General features: G+C 48.7%; 1 protein-coding gene across 1 annotated transcript in view; it reads right to left on the reverse strand.

Moving 5' to 3' along the window:
• Window positions 1-6568: 6568 nt before the first annotated feature.
• Window positions 6569-21951, reverse strand: part of KIRREL2 (kirre like nephrin family adhesion molecule 2) — a 78106-nt gene continuing 62723 nt past the window's right edge. Inside the window, exons 12-15 of the mRNA XM_085615943.1 lie at window positions 13933-14037; window positions 13445-13554; window positions 11892-11975; window positions 6569-10001 (exon numbers count right to left, since the gene is read on the reverse strand). Coding sequence (XP_085472069.1) covers window positions 9549-10001; window positions 11892-11975; window positions 13445-13554; window positions 13933-14037 — 752 coding nt within the window. The 3' untranslated portion in view covers window positions 6569-9548. The remainder of the gene's footprint in view (window positions 10002-11891; window positions 11976-13444; window positions 13555-13932; window positions 14038-21951) is intronic.

The raw sequence follows: 21951 nt of genomic DNA on the forward strand, positions 1-21951 counted from the left end.
GTGATAAATCCACTTCTAAGAATGTAATTGAAGTGGGGGCAAAATTGTCAAATGGTGTGGACAGGGGTGACAATGAACAGTCTAGTCCCCCCAATATTGACCTACCTTCAGCCAGCATGCCTTATGTGGTAGTATTGGTAGGAGTCCCTCAGCTGCCATCTGGCAAGATTGAAACATACTCGGAATTGAAAAATAAAACCATCTATCACTTGAATAAAACCTGTCCTCTCCCTAGACAGTTAGATGGGAAGGTTTTGTTTGTTAGAAGGGTTGGCTGGGTAGGCAATAGACGCAAGGAGGCCCTTGGTGACTGTATTATAGTTAATTTTCGTGATGCACAGGCCGTGAAGTTCATTTGTAACCACCAAAACGAGTCCTCTAGCAGCACAATCAGAGTAGTTGGTTTAGATTTCTTTTATCCCTGTCAAGTTCCCCAAATACAATGGCCAGCTCTGAGCAATAGATTTTGGGGTAGGCATATGAATGAGTACCACCCTTGTGCTACTTCTACCTATGGCTACAAGGGGGAATTTTTTTACCATAATCTAGGGTTCTGACGTATCCATTATTCCCCCTTGTATTTACAAACTAACCCCACTGATCCTTTCTCTTTGGTGTCCCCTTCAGTGGATATAAGAAGCACTCTGGATCTGGAAACATCTTTCCATTATACTTCCACTCTCAATCAAACCAATGTAGTGGTTAATTCTCCTAGAGATCAATCTGATCTAACATTGAGCTGTATTAGTCCTACTGTGGAACCACTTAAAATTATTAGTTGGAACTTGGCTGGCATAAATAGGAAGTTGGGCCTGCCAGAATGGAATTCTCTGGTAGAAGATCATAAGATCTGTATTTTCCAGGAGACCTGGAGCCTGAAGCCCCTCCATAAAGTCGGGTATGTTACCTTCTTTTTGCCCGCAATACCCTCAAGTATAGGGAAGGGCCGCCCCTCCGGGGGTCTCCTTATATGGGTAAGCATCACGCTTGGATGTAATATCACGCAAAAAAATACTAATTGCCCTGATATAATGAGAGTTTTACTGAGAGGTCCTAATAGGGGGGGAGCCCTGGAAATAATTAATGTTTATGCCAGGGGTTCTAAAAATGGTTCCATTTCCCCTACAGTAACCTTACTCGAAAATGAGCTCAGAGCCTGCAGTGATGGGGCTCAGGTCTTGGTTGCGGGAGATTTTAATTGCTCATATGAGCCCCTCGCGACCGAAGACATTTTGGACCTGGTGGAAGATGATTTAAAAAGAGGCATACCACCATTAACTATTAAACCAATTAAAAAGTGGTCCCAAAGGGTGATACAGCTAAATGCATTGACTATCGAGTTTGGATTGAGAGCTGCAAATGGCCGCACTGTTTCAGACTCAATGGGTGCTGACACCTACAATAGGGTGAATTGCTCCTCACGAATCGACTATATCCTTCTTGATTTTTCACTTTGGAACTCGGTTCAGGATATGACGGTCCTACCTACTATTGAGAGTGATCATAACCCGCTGTCTCTAATCCTTAATGATCTATGGCCTAGTAAGATAAATGGATTAATTCATAAGCCTGCCCCTAAAGTTCTTCTATCCAATTGTGGGCGGCGTTTAAAGTGGAATAAAATAGCTCTAGACGAAATCAAACTCAATTTTATAGACCAAACCCTATTAACCTCTCAATCAGAGTTTGATGCTATCTCTCAAAGTCCCCTTGCAACAGGTAGGGTAACACTAATTTTTGAAGAAGCAATTAAAACTATAGGGGAAGTTTTCCTTGAACAAGTGCCCCGGGGTAAACCCATAACGAATCCACAGCCGAAGGGCACTCACGATTGGTTTACTCCTGCATGTAGGCAGGCAAAAACAGCATTAATTAAAGCAATTAAGGGTAAAACACAACCCCTAATACAGTCCAACAGGATGAATTACAAACGGGTGATAGCTAGTGCTAAAAAGGATTGGGAGGATGAGTATTGGTATACCCTGAAAAAGGCTAGCTCTGCTTAGGATGCTAGACTTTTTTGGGATACTATCAGAGCTAGGAATAGACCTGATAGTAACCATATCACATGTAGTATTACCAGTCAAGCATGGTTTACCCATTTCTCCCAACTGTATACTTGCCCACAGGGGTCTAGCATCGGAGCACCATTTGATTACTCTGTTTTAGAGGGCGATATGATCGAGCCCGATTTCACAATTAAAGAAGTTGAGTCTGCTATCAATACTATCTTGCCCCAAAAAGCGGCTGGGCGTGATGGTATTCCTGGCGACTTGCTTCGCTATGATATTCCAAAGTGGGGGAAGCTTATACATTCCCTGCTTGTTGCCAACCATAAAGGTGCGGCAGTCCCCGAATCATGGAAGGGAGCAGAGGTCGTCCCTATTTTTAAAAAGGGCTTAAGGGACGACCCTTCTAACTACCGCCCTATAAGCCTATTGGATACAACCCAGAAGGTAGTTGGGAAGGTCTTATTGGGGAGGATCCAACAATGGATTGAAGATAATGATATCCTCTCCAATTACCAAGCGGGGTTCAGAACAGGTACGGGAACAATAGAGCAAGTATTTAGATTAATGCTGATCTATTGGAAGGTTGTGGTTATAGGCAAAGGCAGTCTTTATCTCGCTTTCATTGACCTAAAGACTGCCTTTGACCTTGTGCCTAGGGAGATCTTATGGGAAGTCCTTCATAAAATGGGCCTCCCACGCTATATTCTTTCAATGTTGATGAGGCTCCACAAAGGTAATTTTGCCCAAATTAGATGGGGTACACAGGGCGAGAAAACAAACAAAATCCCGGTGGATAGAGGGGTCCGTCAGGGATGTGTTCTTGCTCCCACCCTCTTTTCTCTATATGTCAACGGTGTGGTCGAGCATCTGTTAAAAGATCCCTCGGATGAACCATCCCTGGCGGGCGAGCATGTCCCCACTCTCCTTTTTGCGGATGACACGCTCTTGTTATCCAAATCCCCAATGGGCCTTCAGAAGCTCCTTAACAATTTTCTGACCTTTTGCTTGGAGCGGGGATTGGTCATTAATACTGACAAAACCAAATACTTGGTGATGAATCCCCCAAAAAAACTTGCCCGACCCCCTGTCCTGAACTCAGTACCCTTAGGTAGGGAGAGGGTATTTGATTATTTGGGAATACGCATCTCACAAACAATGCAATGGACCCCCCATTTAACCAAAATGCTTCTAAACCATAAGAGGGTGACGGGGCCCTACTAAAGGAACAACGTCTCTGCACAATAAGACCGATAGCCCCGGTTGTAGACATTTATAAGGCAAGAGGAGTTAGTTCTGCTCTTTATGGAGCAGAACTATGGGGTACCCACAATATAGATGAACTTTCAAAGTCGGAAAACAAATTTTGCAGATCATTGATGTTGCTCCCCCAGGGCACGCCAACTCTACCGTTGATGCTTGATTTAGGCTGTCGTTCCATAGCTGATCTTGCAAAACTCCGGCCATTGCTTTTATGGGCCCGGTTGTGGCGAGTCCCAGAACTCGCCAAATACGCTAAAGGGTTGTCCGAAATAATGGCATCACCGGGATGGTATAAAATAAAGTGGTTGAGAGATGTAAAAGCTTTACTTATCGCTCTTGGACTAAGTGAAGCATGGGATAATAGATCATCTCCACCAAAGGCAACTCTAAAGACTTTATATTGGAATTGGGTTATGTCCCGAACATATGTTGACCAGTCATTGGGAAAACTTACGGAGGACTTCTTGAAGTTCAAGGACTTACCCATTCGGGAACTCTATCTGGACATTATTGAGAAACCGTTCGATAGAGCTCTCTATTTCAAGTTTAGAGTTGGGACTCTCCCACTAAGAGCGTTTACAGCACGATGGAAATTTCCGGCACAGACAACTGCCTTTTGCCCTTTTTGTATAACTAGCACCGAGAACCTAGCGCATTTTTTGTTCCAATGCCCGGAGTATGTAAAACCCAGGAAAAAGTGGCTCAAAGCACTGTGTCGGCTTTTAGGCACTAGGTCACACATTGAGGCCTTGCGTATCTTAACGTCAGATTCACGCCCACTTTATGTCTGTGGTTTATCTAAATTTTTATCATGGGCCTGGAATCTACGTAGCAAAAGGCTTAAATTTAATGTTTAATTCCTTTTTATTGTCAAATTGTATTAACTGCTTTTAACCTGTGTAGAATGTATTTACTTCTTCGCTGAAAACGTATGAAATTTAGTGGTTGTTGTAAATGCTTTTTTAAAAAGGAAAAATTTATTTATATTCAGCTTTTATGATATGTTTTTATCGAAATAAAGCCTTTTTGACTTGACTTTTGACTTGACTTGTATAACTCCGAGCAGAGCTCTGTCAGTGCTGTATGACACCCCCGGTGTATGCATACTCTGAGCAGTGCTGTGTCAGTGCTTTAGGACACCCCAGTTGTATGCATGCTCCGAGCAGTGCTGTGTCAGTGCTGTAGGACATCCCCAGTGTATGTATACTCCGAGCAGTGCTGTGTCAGTACTGTAGGACACCCCCGGTGTATGCATACTTCAAGCAGTGTTGTGTTAGTGCCGTAGGACACCCCCGGTGTATGTATAAGTCCGAGCAGTGCTCTGTCAGTGCTGTAGGACACCCCCGGTGTATGAATACCCCGAGCAGTGCTCTGTCAGTGCTGAAGGACACCCCCAGTGTATGCATACTCCGAGAAGGGCTGTGTCAGTGCTTTAGGACACCCCCGGTGTATGCATACTCCGAGCAGTGCTGTGTCAGTACTGTAGGACACCCCAGGTTTATGCATACTCCAAGCAGTGCTGTGTCAGTGCTGTAGGACACCCCGGGTGTATGCATACTCCGAGCAGTGCTGTGTCAGTGCTGTAGGACACCCCTGGTGTATGCATACTCCGAGCAGTGCTGTGTCAGTGCTGTAGGACACCCCGGGTGTATGCATACTCCGAGCAGTGCTTGCTGTGTCAGTGCCGTAGGACACCCCCGGTGTATGTATAACTCCGAGCAGAGCTCTGTCAGTGCTGTAGGACACCCCGGGTGTATGCATACTCCGAGCAGTGCTGTGTCAGTGCCGTAGGACACCCCTGGTGTATGTATAAATCCGAGCAGTGCTGTGTCAGTGCTGTAGGACACCCCCGGTTTATGCATACTCCAAGCAGTGCTGTGTCAGTGCTGTAGGACACCCCGGGTGTATGCATACTCCGAGCAGTGCTGTGTCAGTGCTGTAGGACACCCCTGGTGTATGCATACTCCGAGCAGTGCTGTGTCAGTGCTGTAGGACACCCCGGGTGTATGCATATCCTAGAGCAGTGCTCTGTCAGTGCTTTAGGACACCCCCAGTGTATGCATATCCTAGAGCAGTGCTCTGTCAGTGCTTTAGGACACCCCTGGGGTATGCATACTCCGAGCAGTGCTGTAAGACACCCCGGGTGTATGCATACTCCGAGCAGTGCTTGCTGTGTCAGTGCCGTAGGACACCCCCGGTGTATGTATAACTCCGAGCAGAGCTCTGTCAGTGCTGTAGGACACCCCGGGTGTATGCATACTCCGAGCAGTGCTGTGTCAGTGCCGTAGGACACCCCCGGTGTATGTATAACTCCGAGCAGTGCTGTGTCAGTGCTGTAGGACACCCCCGGTTTATGCATACTCCAAGCAGTGCTGTGTCAGTGCTGTAGGACACCCCGGGTGTATGCATACTCCGAGCAGTGCTGTGTCAGTGCTGTAGGACACCCCTGGTGTATGCATACTCCGAGCAGTGCTGTGTCAGTGCTGTAGGACACCCCGGGTGTATGCATATCCTAGAGCAGTGCTCTGTCAGTGCTTTAGGACACCCCTGGGGTATGCATACTCCGAGCAGTGCTGTGTCAGTGCTTTAGGACACCCCCGGGGTATGCATACTCCGAGCAGTGCTGTGTCAGTACTGTAGGACACCCCCGGTTTATGCATACTCCGAGCAGTGCTGTAGGACACCCCGGGTGTATGCATACTCCGAGCAGTGCTTGCTGTGTCAGTGCCGTAGGACACCCCCGGTGTATGTATAACTCCGAGCAGAGCTCTGTCAGTGCTGTAGGACACCCCGGGTGTATGCATACTCCGAGCAGTGCTGTGTCAGTGCCGTAGGACACCCCCGGTGTATGTATAACTCCGAGCAGTGCTGTGTCAGTGCTGTAGGACACCCCTGGTGTATGCATACTCCGAGCAGTATCATGTCAGTGCTAAAGGACACCCCCAGTGTATGCATACTCCGAGCAGTGCTGTGTCAGTGCCGTAGGACACCCCCGGTGTATGTATAACTCCGAGCAGTGCTGTGTCAGTGCTGTAGGACACCCCGGGTGTATGCATACTCCGAGCAGTGCTCTGTCAGCTGTAGGACACCCCCAGTGTGCGCATCCTCCGAACAGTACTATATCAGTGCTGTAGGACACCCCCAGTGTGAGCATCCCCCCCATATTTCTCCACACATTGCACTGTGGAGGACTCCTGCAGTGAGAGAGGCCCTAAAGTACCTTGTCAGTGTTTTAGAATCACATCTTCTCTGCCTGGCAGGTGCTTTCCATCTGCACAATTAAAAAAAACTCAACACTTTGTAATATTTTTTTATTAAATATAAATATTCGGACAATACATTTACAGCTTTATTTAAAAAAAATCTTCCCTTTGATATATAAAATACAACTTTACAGCCAGGAAAATAGTGACAGAAGAAACACAAAATAACAGGGTATTTTCCAGCTGCTCGTTCGCTTACATGAACTGCAGGTACTTGAGAAAGGGGTGCAGGGAACTGGGGTGGGGGCGGGGGTGGCGGCTGGCAGAGAGATGTGATCCGTCCAGTTAAGGCATGTGGGTGTGAGTGAACACACCAGGCTTTTTCAAACCTTTCTTCTGGCTCCCTCGCGCCTCACTCGCCACTGTTATCATATTAAATATTATTTGGAGCGAGTCCCATTATTCGGAAAGTAGTGTCATTTCAGGCTGGCCTCAGCAGCACCATGGATTAATTTAATTAAGTCAAATGATTGGGAAAACATCTTTTTCTTGACAAAAATCTAATATTTTTGCACCAATCGCTCACTTTTCAGACCTGTGGTCCTGTGACCTTGAGCTGTGTGAGTGCGCTGAAGTGAAACATAGAACTCCTCTGTTTCTACGCCCAGGTATTCCAAAAAACGAATTATAGGAATGTTATTACAAGCAAAATTTGGAAGGTGGCTAGAAATTGAATAAAGTGCAATAGGAAAGAATCCGTGTCTGAGACCACGCGGGCGCCAGCCCCAGGGTCAAGGCACAAGCAGGGGCGGTCAGTAGGAAAATAGCCACCAAGTAACACCCACTTTTCATCTTTAGATGTTACCAGCAAAATCTCAAAATACAATTTCAAGAAGAATCCAACTTATACTGCCAAGATCAGCCATCTCTTTGGATGGCTTTCTACGTATAAAAGAAGGGAGGGGTGGGCTCCAACCGCCCACCACCTACAGGCCCACACAGGAAACACTCCCACACAGGAAACACCCCCACACAGGAAACACCCCCACACAGGTTTGCCTCACAAATCTTGTTCAGGATTCCAGGGTGCAATAATGTATTGTACTCCAGGTGTGGGGGAAAGAGGGAAGGACTTTAGGGGTGCGTGGTGCTGGCTTTGTCAGGGTGTTTTTGTTATTCTTACACAGCCAATCACATACAGTCTTGGGGATGTGAAGAGATTCATGATCCACAGCTAAAGCTCCCAGAATGCTTAGCCAACGTGCCGTCGACTACAATGTAGGAATGGCTGAAGGAGTCGCACGTGACACATGAGGCTGTATCACGTGACAACACGTGCATATTCACAATGAAGACATTGCTGATTTTGCTGCATTGGGTATTACCTCCACTCCACAGGAGCAGGCCCAGAAATTGCAAACATTATCTAGCAGTAGAAGCATGTAGGAGCGGTGCAGGACCCCTACACCAGGAAGCTGCAGGAATATTTACAGTTTTGAAAACAAGGCGAAACCTGTTGTGCTTTGAGGAGACATCTCCCATTCACCTTCGGTCAATCCATTCTACACTCCAGCCTTTTCAGACTGCACACTTTCATGCTCCTAAGAGCAGCCTGGGGCGGCGTATTTCAACGTTTCAAATGCATTATGGGGAACGTAGTCCCTATTTCCCCCATAGCACTCAACAAAAAGTTCGTGAAGCTGTCAACCTCTAAATATAAGGAAAAACAGGCCTAATGGAGGTAAGGAATGGAGGGGACATGGTAGTTATAGCTTTTCCAGAAAGAGAGAGAGCAATAAATATTATACATGCTGCAGTCAGAGACACAATCAAATAATCTCTGATTTTTAAGAAGCAACATTCCCTGGCAAAGCTTTTAACACAATGATTATTTGATGACCAAAGCTAGGCTCAAATGTTGAACAGCATTGCCATCTAGCGGTCAAACAGGCTCATTGCAGGCAAAATGCAGTACACAAATACATTATGTATTTTACACGCCTATGCATAGACAGACTTGTTAATTAAATCTATATAAAGACATAAAATAGACAAAAAAACACATGCACCCGTAAGAAGTGTAATACCACACCTATTCTCAAAGACAAACGAGGGCAGGTGCTTCAAAGCTTTAGAGATGCATAAAGCTTGGTTTCTGGGCACTCTCTTGAAAGATATTCATGTGGGTACCCCCATTCCAAGAGAAATTTTGAAGAAAAAAAAAGTTGGGAAGGAGAAGGGACTTTGCAGTGCTGCTGGTCGAGAGAAACGCCCAATACGACAAATTGGAGGTTTCTCTGCCTTTGGTGTTTTGGTTTTCCCTACAGGTGGGAGGCGGACACAACCGTGTTGGTGACACAGGTGTCATAGGAGGAGCAGGGATACCATGAGGATGCAGGTTCCAGCATCAGGTCCAGACACATCCACACCACCGCTGACGTTTACAGTCCTTCCTGCTCAAATCTGTCTGCGGGAACCTTCCGTGGCCAACAGTCCAGACTCACGCTTGCGAGTGTGGGGTACACAGGCCTGGGGAGGAGGGTGTTGGAAGCACAGGGTAAGGCACAGGGAGAAAAGTCTGGAGCTGGCGGCCAGGTGAGGGCTGTAGTGGCTGCCAGTGAAAGGCGGAAGACAACCCACCAAAGCCCTCATCTTCACCTCCATCTTCTATGTAGATACAACACTGACAGACGGGATGAACTTTGCTATCTAGAGGCGTGATGAGGGTACGACATACCCTTGTGCAATTACAGTCTTGGCAATGTCGAATCCAATGAACCATGAGGCCACATCCAGTAAATGTTCATACGGGAACAAAGATCGTCAAATGACCATGTTCAAGACAGAGAACAACAGAAAAGTCCTCCCAGTTACCAGCCTGCAGCGGTCACCCAGTCCAGCCGCCATCTTGAAGGGCAGATCTCATTGGTCTGTCCAGATGTCTTGCTTAATATTGCTGCCAATAGGAGGAAACCAGCTACAGCTACAGCAGGAAGTGATGTCACAAAGCAGAATCTGGCATTCACTAAGCCAAAATGTTCATCAGAGTCTGTCTACCATGGCCACTGTAGACTCATACATGTGTTTGCATGCGCTGTTGGGCAGGACGCCCATAGTCACACTGCTGGGAGAGGGAGGTGTAGGAGAAGTGTGATGACATTGACGTCTTGCTGGGCTGTTCTACTTGCTCAAAACTATTCCCCTTTTCATACGTGACAGGCTTGACGTAGCTGGAGAAGGCCCGGGTGTATGGGGCAGTGAGGTACGAAGCGCCCCCATAGACAGAATCCTGTGGGTAGAGGCGCTCGTGCGGGTCGTAGTTGGCGCGAGAGGCCACTGTGCCCAGAGTATAGTGGTGGCGGTATTCATACAGTTTGGGCTGGTTGTTGGGTGGCGGGTGTAAGGTGGTGTGATTGATGGCTGCGGGCCCATAGATGGCACGTGGGGGGGCAGCATAGTCTGAGAAGCCACTGGTGAGGTGGGAATCCTCGTGTGCTCGGACCTTGTAGTATCCATTGGTGGGGTCCTGGAAAGAGAAAAATGCAAGAGTTTTGAGTGAAAATGTGAACCTTGTTTTACTCAGGAGTCGACTATGGGAGCATGGTTTCTGCCTCTACTACTGACGTGGGATAGCTATTTCAGGAAGAGTTTAGAAGAATGCATAAAAATCACCAAAGGACATTACAATGAACACATTTCAGTGCTTCTATGCTAAGCTCTGTTTTTATCTGCTCACTCTTTCTTCCAATACATCAGTCTTGCTGCTGCTCAAGGGAGCCCCCTAGAGTTAAGACCGGTACTAGATTGAGGCTTCTAAAGGGAGCCACCGTGAATTGTCACTGCAGAGGCCACAAGAGGGCAGCAGACTGCAACAACAGATTTGGTCACCTAAATGGAACATTTAATTTGGCCTGAGACTAAGTGCTCCTTGGGGGAGTTGTGTACTACTTCCTGCTCCAGGGATCAATTAAAAATGTGGGCTGTGGGGTGAAACACCGTTTGCTTCTCCTTGCCGAACAGTGGAGGGTCCCAGGAGGTCTGGCCTGTGGAAAGGACTCTACTACAATTAGCCAGACTTCCTTCCAGGTAGGTGCGCAGCGGACAGGAGGCGCAGCGGACAGGAGGCGCAGCGGACAGGAGGTGCAGCGGACAGGAGGTGCAGCGGACAGGAGACACAGCTGACAGGAGGCGCAGCGGACAGGAGGTGCAGCGCACAGGAGACGCAGCTGACAGGAGGTGCAGCGGACAGGAGGTGCAGCGGATAGGAGACGCAGCTGACAGGAGGTGCAAAGGACAGAAGGTGCAGCGGACAGGAGACGCAGCTGACAGGAGGTGCCGCGGACAGGAGGTACAGCTGACAGGAGGCGCAGCGGACAGGAGGTGCAGCGCACAGGAGACGCAGCTGACAGGAGGTGCAGCGGACAGGAGGTGCAGCGGACAGGAGGTGCAGCGGACAGGAGGTGCAGCTAACAGGAGGTGCCGCGGACAGGAGGTACAGCGGACAGGAGGTGCAGTTTTCTGGGGAGAGGAGCCACAGAGACGAGTGAGTGCAGGGAGGGGTGGTGAGTACAAGACGGATGGAGAGCTGGAAATGGGGAAAGTATGGTAAACAAGCAGAAGGCGAGGAGGCGGTGAGCAAAACTCTGGTGCAAATGTGTGGGGAGAAGAGGGTTCAGGAAAGGAGCACGGTGCAGGTGTTACTAGAGACAAGTAGATGTCAGAAAGTAGAAGAGGGTTGTCACAGTCTCCCTTGTCACAGGCACTACAGTGCATGACAACAATGCTGTCCTGGGTGCTTTACCTTGATCATTCTGTGTTTATTTTAGGAGCTGCTACTATCACCGACTGCCAATTGGGTCTATTGCTACTATTGACAGCAGGGGACATGACGGGGACATGACACTGGTGCAACAGTGCCACCTAGTGGACAGTCACAGAATGCCACTCACTGAAGAGCGGGGGAGGCGGACTAGCTTGTCCCTCAAATTTTTCCCTGTTATACGTAAGAAAAGGAATAAATCATAACTGATGTGAAAGAACATGAAACAAGCAGAGGAGAGGGATAACATGAAACGAGGAAGTATGGAAATTAATAAAGACATGAGGCCACAGAAGAGTGAGAGAATGAGAAACAAGGAGAAGAGAAAGAAGACGACAAGAGGGCGAAGGAACAGAAGAGGATTCGGGGAATGACAAAGAGAGAGAAATAAAAGGACTTGAGGACGAGTGTGTTAACATGACGGGAGCAGCGAACGAGCGAGAGGTGAAGGGCACAGAAAGACTCCAGGGGGCATTTAGCATAGATCAGCTAATGCTTGTCTGATCTTAGCTGCGCTTGAGTGCTTGGCAGTAGCTGCAGCTTTCCAGTGTGATCCACAGTCTCAGATGTTGGGGTCCCCAGCTCCCCGAGTCTTACCTTCAGGTCCTGACTGCCATCGTCTTCCTCCAGGATCTCGCTGTGTTCAGTGCGGGACGTGGCTGGAGATTCACTGTCCGTGGCCTGCAGGACAGAGACCATGGTCAGAGCCTACAAAGAGACAGTCCACTCTCACTACATGCACACTGCTCCTCAGTGCACCCCAATCCCACTCCCTTGAGCACTCGCGTCAGGCACAGAGAACGGCCAGGACCCAAAACAGAGCCCTGCCCTCACTTCCTGTCCTCCTCTTCCTCAGCTCAGAGTTCTGCTTCATCCAGGCTTCTCTTTCATCCCCACCAGTAGTCTAAAGCATTTGTCATGGTTCATTCCGTTTTTAATTCATTGTTATATAACATGTTTCCATGGGACATCGCCAGGGCCGTGCTGGGAACCAAAGGTATCCCTGGAGAAAATGTTTAAACCAGCCCACTCCTTACCTCCTCTCTCATCACTATCTCTTTTTTTGTCATTTCGCTGTGTCTTCCCTCTGTCTCCCCTGAATCCAACTCTGTGCCAGAGTCAATGGGCCCGATTCACAGAACTAACTTAAGACAAAATCCTAAACTTACTACCATTTTGGTATCCGCAGAAGGCACTTACTCATTTTGGTATTCACAGAAGGCACTTACTCATTTCGGTATTCACAGAAGTTAGGAGTCCTAACTTTAGGACTCCTAAATGCCTTCTGTGAATACCGAAAGTCTTAAAGTTAGGATTTTTCTCTGTTTAGGAGTCCTAAAGTTAGGACTCCTAACTTCTGTGAATACCGAAATGAGTAATGCCTTCTGTGAATACCAAAATGGTAGTAAGTTTAGGATTTTGTCTTAAGTTAGTTCTGTGAATCGGGCCCAATGAACCTGTGAAAACTGGAGTAAGTATCAGAGGTGGCAGCAGCAAACCCCTGCCTTCAAAAGCCAGCTTTGAAAGGCTGCAGTCCACAGAGAAAATGACCAGTGGAATAAATAGGCAGTCCAGCACTGGAGACTGCTGCAAAACCTGACCCCAATACTGCACGCGGACCTGCCCCACACACATGTGGCTCACTCATGCTGCCCTAGTGGTGTTAGGACAACATATCGAGAACACAGATATCGTGGGACAGAAAATATTCTCAAACAGATTGAGGACAAGAAGATAGAGAAGGTAATTTGCTATGGGTAAGTAAAGTTTTACTATATATACCTCCACATGTATGTACCGTGACATATATATATATATCTATTTGTGTTTCCGATATTCTGTCACTGATCCGCCCTAGTAGGCTCAAGCAGAGAGCCTGTATGTACAACACACTCAGATCATAGACCGCACAAGCCACCCTTGGCCACAAGCGGATTGAAGTCACAGTGCAATGAGGCTTAGGCATTTACCAACAATTGCACAATCACAACATGGGGGACACTTTGCGCAAAGACTTTACTTGCTTTGTTGTGTGACAAAAGGAAGTGTCACTAGCAACTCAGGGACCCCAAAATATTTCCCGACAGGTAACGGTTTTGCAGAAGACTGATGCCAGTCGCTGACCCTCCCTGGAAGCAGATCTCACGTACCATGGTGTCCTTCATCTCGTCATCTGTGTCGCTGGGTCGGCATGGGCTTTCGTCACTCGTTGTGATCTGCACATGAATATCTGTCTTCGAGATCTTGGTCGCTCGTTTTGCTGTGGACACAAAACAGGGGATCAGTTACATCCCTGAGATCTCACCTCAGGATGTTCGCCCCATAGGACAAGACCAGGGTTGTGACAGTGTGCCGCCTCGCATGCCAGGTAGACAAAAGGTGAGGTGCATTCATGTGTGGATATGTGTTGTGTGTGTGGCTATCCCAGAAGGGTCCACTGACCTTCGAGTGTCGCGTGCTGAGGGAAAACAGTGGTGCACTTGGGGTTGACCGTATGGGCAGGGAGCCTGGGTAAAGTGTCTCTTAGAAGTGGTTGACTGCTGCAAGGCTCCATGTCCCTGAAATGTGTGAACGCCCATCCCCATGCACCATACTGCCCCAGACGACATGGGCACCTTAGCGGCCCGTGACCTCTTACCTTTCTTGGGGCGACGGCAACAGAATGAGATGACGATGATGAGGAAGAGGAGCATAGCGACACCGGAGGCGACTGATGCAGCGATGATCATCAGAGGAAGGACAGCTGAGGAGAGAGCGACATGTTACTAGAGTCTGCAGGACAAGGGACGATTGAGCAATGAGGCACTCAGGACAGGGGACAACTGACCCAATCTGAGGGGAACTGAGGAACGGGAGGCCTGGGGGGTGAGGCCTGGGGGAGGGGGTGACACATTATTAGAACCTGAGGGATACGGTGTGGGTGAGACATCAACAGAGCCTGCCAGAAACATCTCAGGAGAGGAGAAACATTGATACAAACTCTGAGGTATGGAAGAGATGGGCGAGACATTACTAGAGCCTGCCAGAAACATCCCAGGAGAGGTGAAACATTGATACAAACACTGAGGTATGGAAGAGATGGGCAAGGCATGACTAGAGCTGACAGGTGCATCCCAGGAGAAGTGAAACATTGATACAAACTCTGAGGTATGGAAGAGATGGGCGAGACATTACTAGAGCTGACAGATGCATCTCAGGAGAGGTGAAACATTGATACAAACACTGAGGTATGGAAGAGATGGGTGAGACATTACTAGAGCCTGCCAGAAACATCTCAGGAGAGGTGAAACATTGATACAAACTCTGAGGTATGGAAGAGATGGGCGAGACATTACTAGAGCTGACAGGTGCATCTCAGGAGAGGTGAAACATTGATACAAACACTGAGGTATGGAAGAGATGGGTGAGACATTACTAGAGCCTGCCAGAAACATCTCAGGAGAGGTGAAACATTGATACATACTCTGAAGTATGGAAGAGATGGGTGAGACATTACTAGAGCCTGCCAGAAACATCTCAGGAGAGGTGAAACATTGATACAAACTCTGAGGTATGGAAGAGATGGGCGAGACATTACTAGAGCTGACAGATGCATCTCAGGAGAGGTGAAACATTGATACATACTCTGAAGTATGGAAGAGATGGGTGAGACATTACTAGAGCCTGCCAGAAACATCTCAGGAGAGGTGAAACATTGATACATACTCTGAAGTATGGAAGAGATGGGTGAGACATTACTAGAGCCTGCCAGAAACATCTCAGGAGAGGTGAAACATTGATACAAACTATGAGGTATGGAAGAGATAGGCAAGGCATGACTAGAGCTGACAGGTGCATCCCAGGTGAGGTGAAACATTGATACAAACTCTGAGGTATGGAAGAGATGGGCGAGACATTACTAGAGCTGACAGATGTATCTCAGGAGAGGTGAAACATTGATACAAACTCTGAGGTATGGAAGAGATGGGCGAGACATTACTAGAGCTGACAGATGCATCTCAGGAGAGGTGAAACATTGATACATACTCTGAAGTATGGAAGAGATGGGCAAGGCATTACTAGAGCTGACAGATGCATCTCAGGAGAGGTGAAACATTGATACAAACACTGAGGTATGGAAGAGATGGGTGAGACATTACTAGAGCCTGCCAGAAACATCTCAGGAGAGGTGAAACATTGATACATACTCTGAAGTATGGAAGAGATGGGTGAGACATTACTAGAGCCTGCCAGAAACATCTCAGGAGAGGTGAAACATTGATACAAACTCTGAGGTATGGAAGAGATGGGCGAGACATTACTAGAGCTGACAGATGCATCTCAGGAGAGGTGAAACATTGATACATACTCTGAAGTATGGAAGAGATGGGTGAGACATTACTAGAGCCTGCCAGAAACATCTCAGGAGAGGTGAAACATTGATACATACTCTGAAGTATGGAAGAGATGGGTGAGACATTACTAGAGCCTGCCAGAAACATCTCAGGAGAGGTGAAACATTGATACAAACTATGAGGTATGGAAGAGATAGGCAAGGCATGACTAGAGCTGACAGGTGCATCCCAGGAGAGGTGAAACATTGATACAAACTCTGAGGTATGGAAGAGATGGGCGAGACATTACTAGAGCTGACAGATGCATCTCAGGAGAGGTGAAACATTGATACAAACTCTGAGGTATGGAAGAGATGGGCGAGACATTACTAGAGCTGACAGATGCATCTCAGGAGAGGTGAAACATTGATACATACTCTGAAGTATGGAAGAGATGGGCAAGGCATTACTAGAGCTGACAGATGCATCTCAGGAGAGGTGAAACATTGATACAAACACTGAGGTATGGAAGAGATGGGTGAGACATTACTAGAGCCTGCCAGAAACATCTCAGGAGAGGTGAAACATTGATACATACTCTGAAGTATGGAAGAGATGGGTGAGACATTACTAGAGCCTGCCAGAAACATCTCAGGAGAGGTGAAACATTGATACAAACTCTGAGGTATGGAAGAGATGGGCGAGACATTACTAGAGCTGACAGATGCATCTCAGGAGAGGTGAAACATTGATACATACTCTGAAGTATGGAAGAGATGGGTGAGACATTACTAGAGCCTGCCAGAAACATCTCAGGAGAGGTGAAACATTGATACATACTCTGAAGTATGGAAGAGATGGGTGAGACATTACTAGAGCCTGCCAGAAACATCTCAGGAGAGGTGAAACATTGATACAAACTATGAGGTATGGAAGAGATAGGCAAGGCATGACTAGAGCTGACAGGTGCATCCCAGGAGAGGTGAAACATTGATACAAACTCAGAGGTAGTGAAGAGATGGGTGAGACATTAACAGAGCCTGCCAGAAACAGCTCAGGAGAGGTGAAACATTGATAAAAACTCTGAGGTATGGAAGATATGGGTGAGACAGTAACAGAGCCTGGTAGAAACAGCTCAGGAGAGGTGAAACATTGATACAAACTCTGAGGTATGGAAGAGATGGGTGAGACAGTAACAGAGCCTGCAAGAAACAGATCAGGAGAGGTGAAACATTGATACAAACTCTGAGGTATGGAAGAGATGGGTGAGACATTACTAGAGCCTGCCAGAAACATCTCAGGAGAGGTGAAACATTGATACAAACTATGAGGTATGGAAGAGATAGGCAAGGCATGACTAGAGCTGACAGGAGCATCTCAGGAGAGGTGAAACATTGATACAAACTCTGAGGTATGGAAGAGATGGGCGAGACATTAACAGAAAAACACACAAGATGATGGACGGAATGTTGCACAATGGCAAAACACTCACCCCCAGTCACAGATCTGGGTTTAATCCATCGTTATTTTGCTCACCACACCACCCCAGTTCAGACATGGCCATATGCAAATCAGTCTTGACCCTGTGCCTCATGGGAACAGTCCAGCCCGAACTGCCAAGCCATGTCTTCCCTGGACCGGAATCAAGCATCCTAGGACCGGTTTCTGGCTATCAGCCGTCATCAGCCAGGATAGCTTGACTCCAGTGGCGTAGTGAGCACGGGACCCACGTCTGGGCATACCCTTCCCACATAGGGTGAACAGCAAAACACACAAGATGATGGACGGAATGTTGCACAATGGCAAAACACTCACCCCCAGTCACAGATCTGGGTTTAATCCATCGTTATTTTGCTCACCACACCACCCCAGTTCAGACATGGCCATATGCAAATCAGTCTTGACCCTGTGCCTCATGGGAACAGTCCAGCCCGAACTGCCAAGCCATGTCTTCCCTGGACCGGAATCAAGCATCCTAGGACCGGTTTCTGGCTATCAGCCGTCATCAGCCAGGATAGCTTGACTCCAGTGGCGTAGTGAGCACGGGACCCACGTCTGGGCATACCCTTCCCACATAGGGTGAACAGCAAAACACACAAGATGATGGACGGAATGTTGCACAATGGCAAAACACTCACCCCCAGTCACAGATCTGGGTTTAATCCATCGTTATTTTGCTCACCACACCACCCCAGTTCAGACATGGCCATATGCAAATCAGTCTTGACCCTGTGCCTCATGGGAACAGTCCAACCCGAACTGCCAAGCCATGTCTTCCCTGGACCGGAATCAAGCATCCTAGGACCGGTTTCTGGCAATCAGCCGTCATCAGCCAGGATAGCTTGACTCCAGTGGCGTAGTGAGCACGGGACCCACGTCTGGGCATACCCTTCCCACATAGGGTGAACAGCAAAACACACAAGATGATGGACGGAATGTTGCACAATGGCAAAACACTCACCCCCAGTCACAGATCTGGGTTTAATCCATCGTTATTTTGCTCACCACACCACCCCAGTTCAGACATGGCCATATGCAAATCAGTCTTGACCCTGTGCCTCATGGGAACAGTCCAGCCCGAACTGCCAAGCCATGTCTTCCCTGGACCGGAATCAAGCATCCTAGGACCGGTTTCTGGCTATCAGCCGTCATCAGCCAGGATAGCTTGACTCCAGTGGCGTAGTGAGCACGGGACCCACGTCTGGGCATACCCTTCCCACATAGGGTGAACAGCAAAACACACAAGATGATGGACGGAATGTTGCACAATGGCAAAACACTCACCCCCAGTCACAGATCTGGGTTTAATCCATCGTTATTTTGCTCACCACACCACCCCAGTTCAGACATGGCCATATGCAAATCAGTCTTGACCCTGTGCCTCATGGGAACAGTCCAGCCCGAACTGCCAAGCCATGTCTTCCCTGGACCGGAATCAAGCATCCTAGGACCGGTTTCTGGCTATCAGCCGTCATCAGCCAGGATAGCTTGACTCCAGTGGCGTAGTGAGCACGGGACCCACGTCTGGGCATACCCTTCCCACATAGGGTGAACAGCAAAACACACAAGATGATGGACGGAATGTTGCACAATGGCAAAACACTCACCCCCAGTCACAGATCTGGGTTTAATCCATCGTTATTTTGCTCACCACACCACCCCAGTTCAGACATGGCCATATGCAAATCAGTCTTGACCCTGTGCCTCATGGGAACAGTCCAGCCCGAACTGCCAAGCCATGTCTTCCCTGGACCGGAATCAAGCATCCTAGGACCGGTTTCTGGCTATCAGCCGTCATCAGCCAGGATAGCTTGACTCCAGTGGCGTAGTGAGCACGGGACCCACGTCTGGGCATACCCTTCCCACATAGGGTGAACAGCAAAACACACAAGATGATGGACGGAATGTTGCACAATGGCAAAACACTCACCCCCAGTCACAGATCTGGGTTTAATCCATCGTTATTTTGCTCACCACACCACCCCAGTTCAGACATGGCCATATGCAAATCAGTCTTGACCCTGTGCCTCATGGGAACAGTCCAGCCCGAACTGCCAAGCCATGTCTTCCCTGGACCGGAATCAAGCATCCTAGGACCGGTTTCTGGCTATCAGCCGTCATCAGCCAGGATAGCTTGACTCCAGTGGCGTAGTGAGCACGGGACCCACGTCTGGGCATACCCTTCCCACATAGGGTGAACAGCAAAACACACAAGATGATGGACGGAATGTTGCACAATGGCAAAACACTCACCCCCAGTCACAGATCTGGGTTTAATCCATCGTTATTTTGCTCACCACACCACCCCAGTTCAGACATGGCCATATGCAAATCAGTCTTGACCCTGTGCCTCATGGGAACAGTCCAGCCCGAACTGCCAAGCCATGTCTTCCCTGGACCGGAATCAAGCATCCTAGGACCGGTTTCTGGCTATCAGCCGTCATCAGCCAGGATAGCTTGACTCCAGTGGCGTAGTGAGCACGGGACCCACGTCTGGGCATACCCTTCCCACATAGGGTGAACAGCAAAACACACAAGATGATGGACGGAATGTTGCACAATGGCAAAACACTCACCCCCAGTCACAGATCTGGGTTTAATCCATCGTTATTTTGCTCACCACACCACCCCAGTTCAGACATGGCCATATGCAAATCAGTCTTGACCCTGTGCCTCATGGGAACAGTCCAGCCCGAACTGCCAAGCCATGTCTTCCCTGGACCGGAATCAAGCATCCTAGGACCGGTTTCTGGCTATCAGCCGTCATCAGCCAGGATAGCTTGACTCCAGTGGCGTAGTGAGCACGGGACCCACGTCTGGGCATACCCTTCCCACATAGGGTGAACAGCAAAACACACAAGATGATGGACGGAATGTTGCACAATGGCAAAACACTCACCCCCAGTCACAGATCTGGGTTTAATCCATCGTTATTTTGCTCACCACACCACCCCAGTTCAGACATGGCCATATGCAAATCAGTCTTGACCCTGTGCCTCATGGGAACAGTCCAGCCCGAACTGCCAAGCCATGTCTTCCCTGGACCGGAATCAAGCATCCTAGGACCGGTTTCTGGCTATCAGCCGTCATCAGCCAGGATAGCTTGACTCCAGTGGCGTAGTGAGCACGGGACCCACGTCTGGGCATACCCTTCCCACATAGGGTGAACAGCAAAACACACAAGATGATGGACGGAATGTTGCACAATGGCAAAACACTCACCCCCAGTCACAGATCTGGGTTTAATCCATCGTTATTTTGCTCACCACACCACCCCAGTTCAGACATGGCCATATGCAAATCAGTCTTGACCCTGTGCCTCATGGGACCAGTCCAGCCCGAACTGCCAAGCCATGTCTTCCCTGGACCGGAATCAAGCATCCTAGGACCGGTTTCTGGCTATCAGCCGTCATCAGCCAGGATAGCTTGACTCCAGTGGCGTAGTGAGCACGGGACCCACGTCTGGGCATACCCTTCCCACATAGGGTGAACAGCAAAACACACAAGATGATGGACGGAATGTTGCACAATGGCAAAACACTCACCCCCAGTCACAGATCTGGGTTTAATCCATCGTTATTTTGCTCACCACACCACCCCAGTTCAGACATGGCCATATGCAAATCAGTCTTGACCCTGTGCCTCATGGGAACAGTCCAGCCCGAACTGCCAAGCCATGTCTTCCCTGGACCGGAATCAAGCATCCTAGGACCGGTTTCTGGCTATTAGCCGTCATCAGCCAGGATAGCTTGACTCCAGTGGCGTCGTGAGCACGGGACCCACGTCTGGGCATACCCTTCCCACATAGGGTGAACAGCAAAACACACAAGATGATGGACGGAATGTTGCACAATGGCAAAACACTCACCCCCAGTCACAGATCTGGGTTTAATCCATCGTTATTTTGCTCACCACACCACCCCAGTTCAGACATGGCCATATGCAAATCAGTCTTGACCCTGTGCCTCATGGGAACAGTCCAGCCCGAACTGCCAAGCCATGTCTTCCCTGGACCGGAATCAAGCATCCTAGGACCGGTTTCTGGCTATCAGCCGTCATCAGCCAGGATAGCTTGACTCCAGTGGCGTAGTGAGCACGGGACCCACGTCTGGGCATACCCTTCCCACATAGGGTGAACAGCAAAACACACAAGATGATGGACGGAATGTTGCACAATGGCAAAACACTCACCCCCAGTCACAGATCTGGGTTTAATCCATCGTTATTTTGCTCACCACACCACCCCAGTTCAGACATGGCCATATGCAAATCAGTCTTGACCCTGTGCCTCATGGGAACAGTCCAGCCCGAACTGCCAAGCCATGTCTTCCCTGGACCGGAATCAAGCATCCTAGGACCGGTTTCTGGCTATCAGCCGTCATCAGCCAGGATAGCTTGACTCCAGTGGCGTAGTGAGCACGGGACCCACGTCTGGGCATACCCTTCCCACATAGGGTGAACAGCAAAACACACAAGATGATGGACGGAATGTTGCACAATGGCAAAACACTCACCCCCAGTCACAGATCTGGGTTTAATCCATCGTTATTTTGCTCACCACACCACCCCAGTTCAGACATGGCCATATGCAAATCAGTCTTGACCCTGTGCCTCATGGGAACAGTCCAGCCCGAACTGCCAAGCCATGTCTTCCCTGGACCGGAATCAAGCATCCTAGGACCGGTTTCTGGCTATCAGCCGTCATCAGCCAGGATAGCTTGACTCCAGTGGCGTAGTGAGCACGGGACCCACGTCTGGGCATACCCTTCCCACATAGGGTGAACAGCAAAACACACAAGATGATGGACGGAATGTTGCACAATGGCAAAACACTCACCCCCAGT

This window comes from Triturus cristatus, chromosome 7, assembly GCF_964204655.1.
Source record: "Triturus cristatus chromosome 7, aTriCri1.1, whole genome shotgun sequence".
Taxonomy (NCBI): Eukaryota; Metazoa; Chordata; class Amphibia; order Caudata; family Salamandridae; genus Triturus; species Triturus cristatus.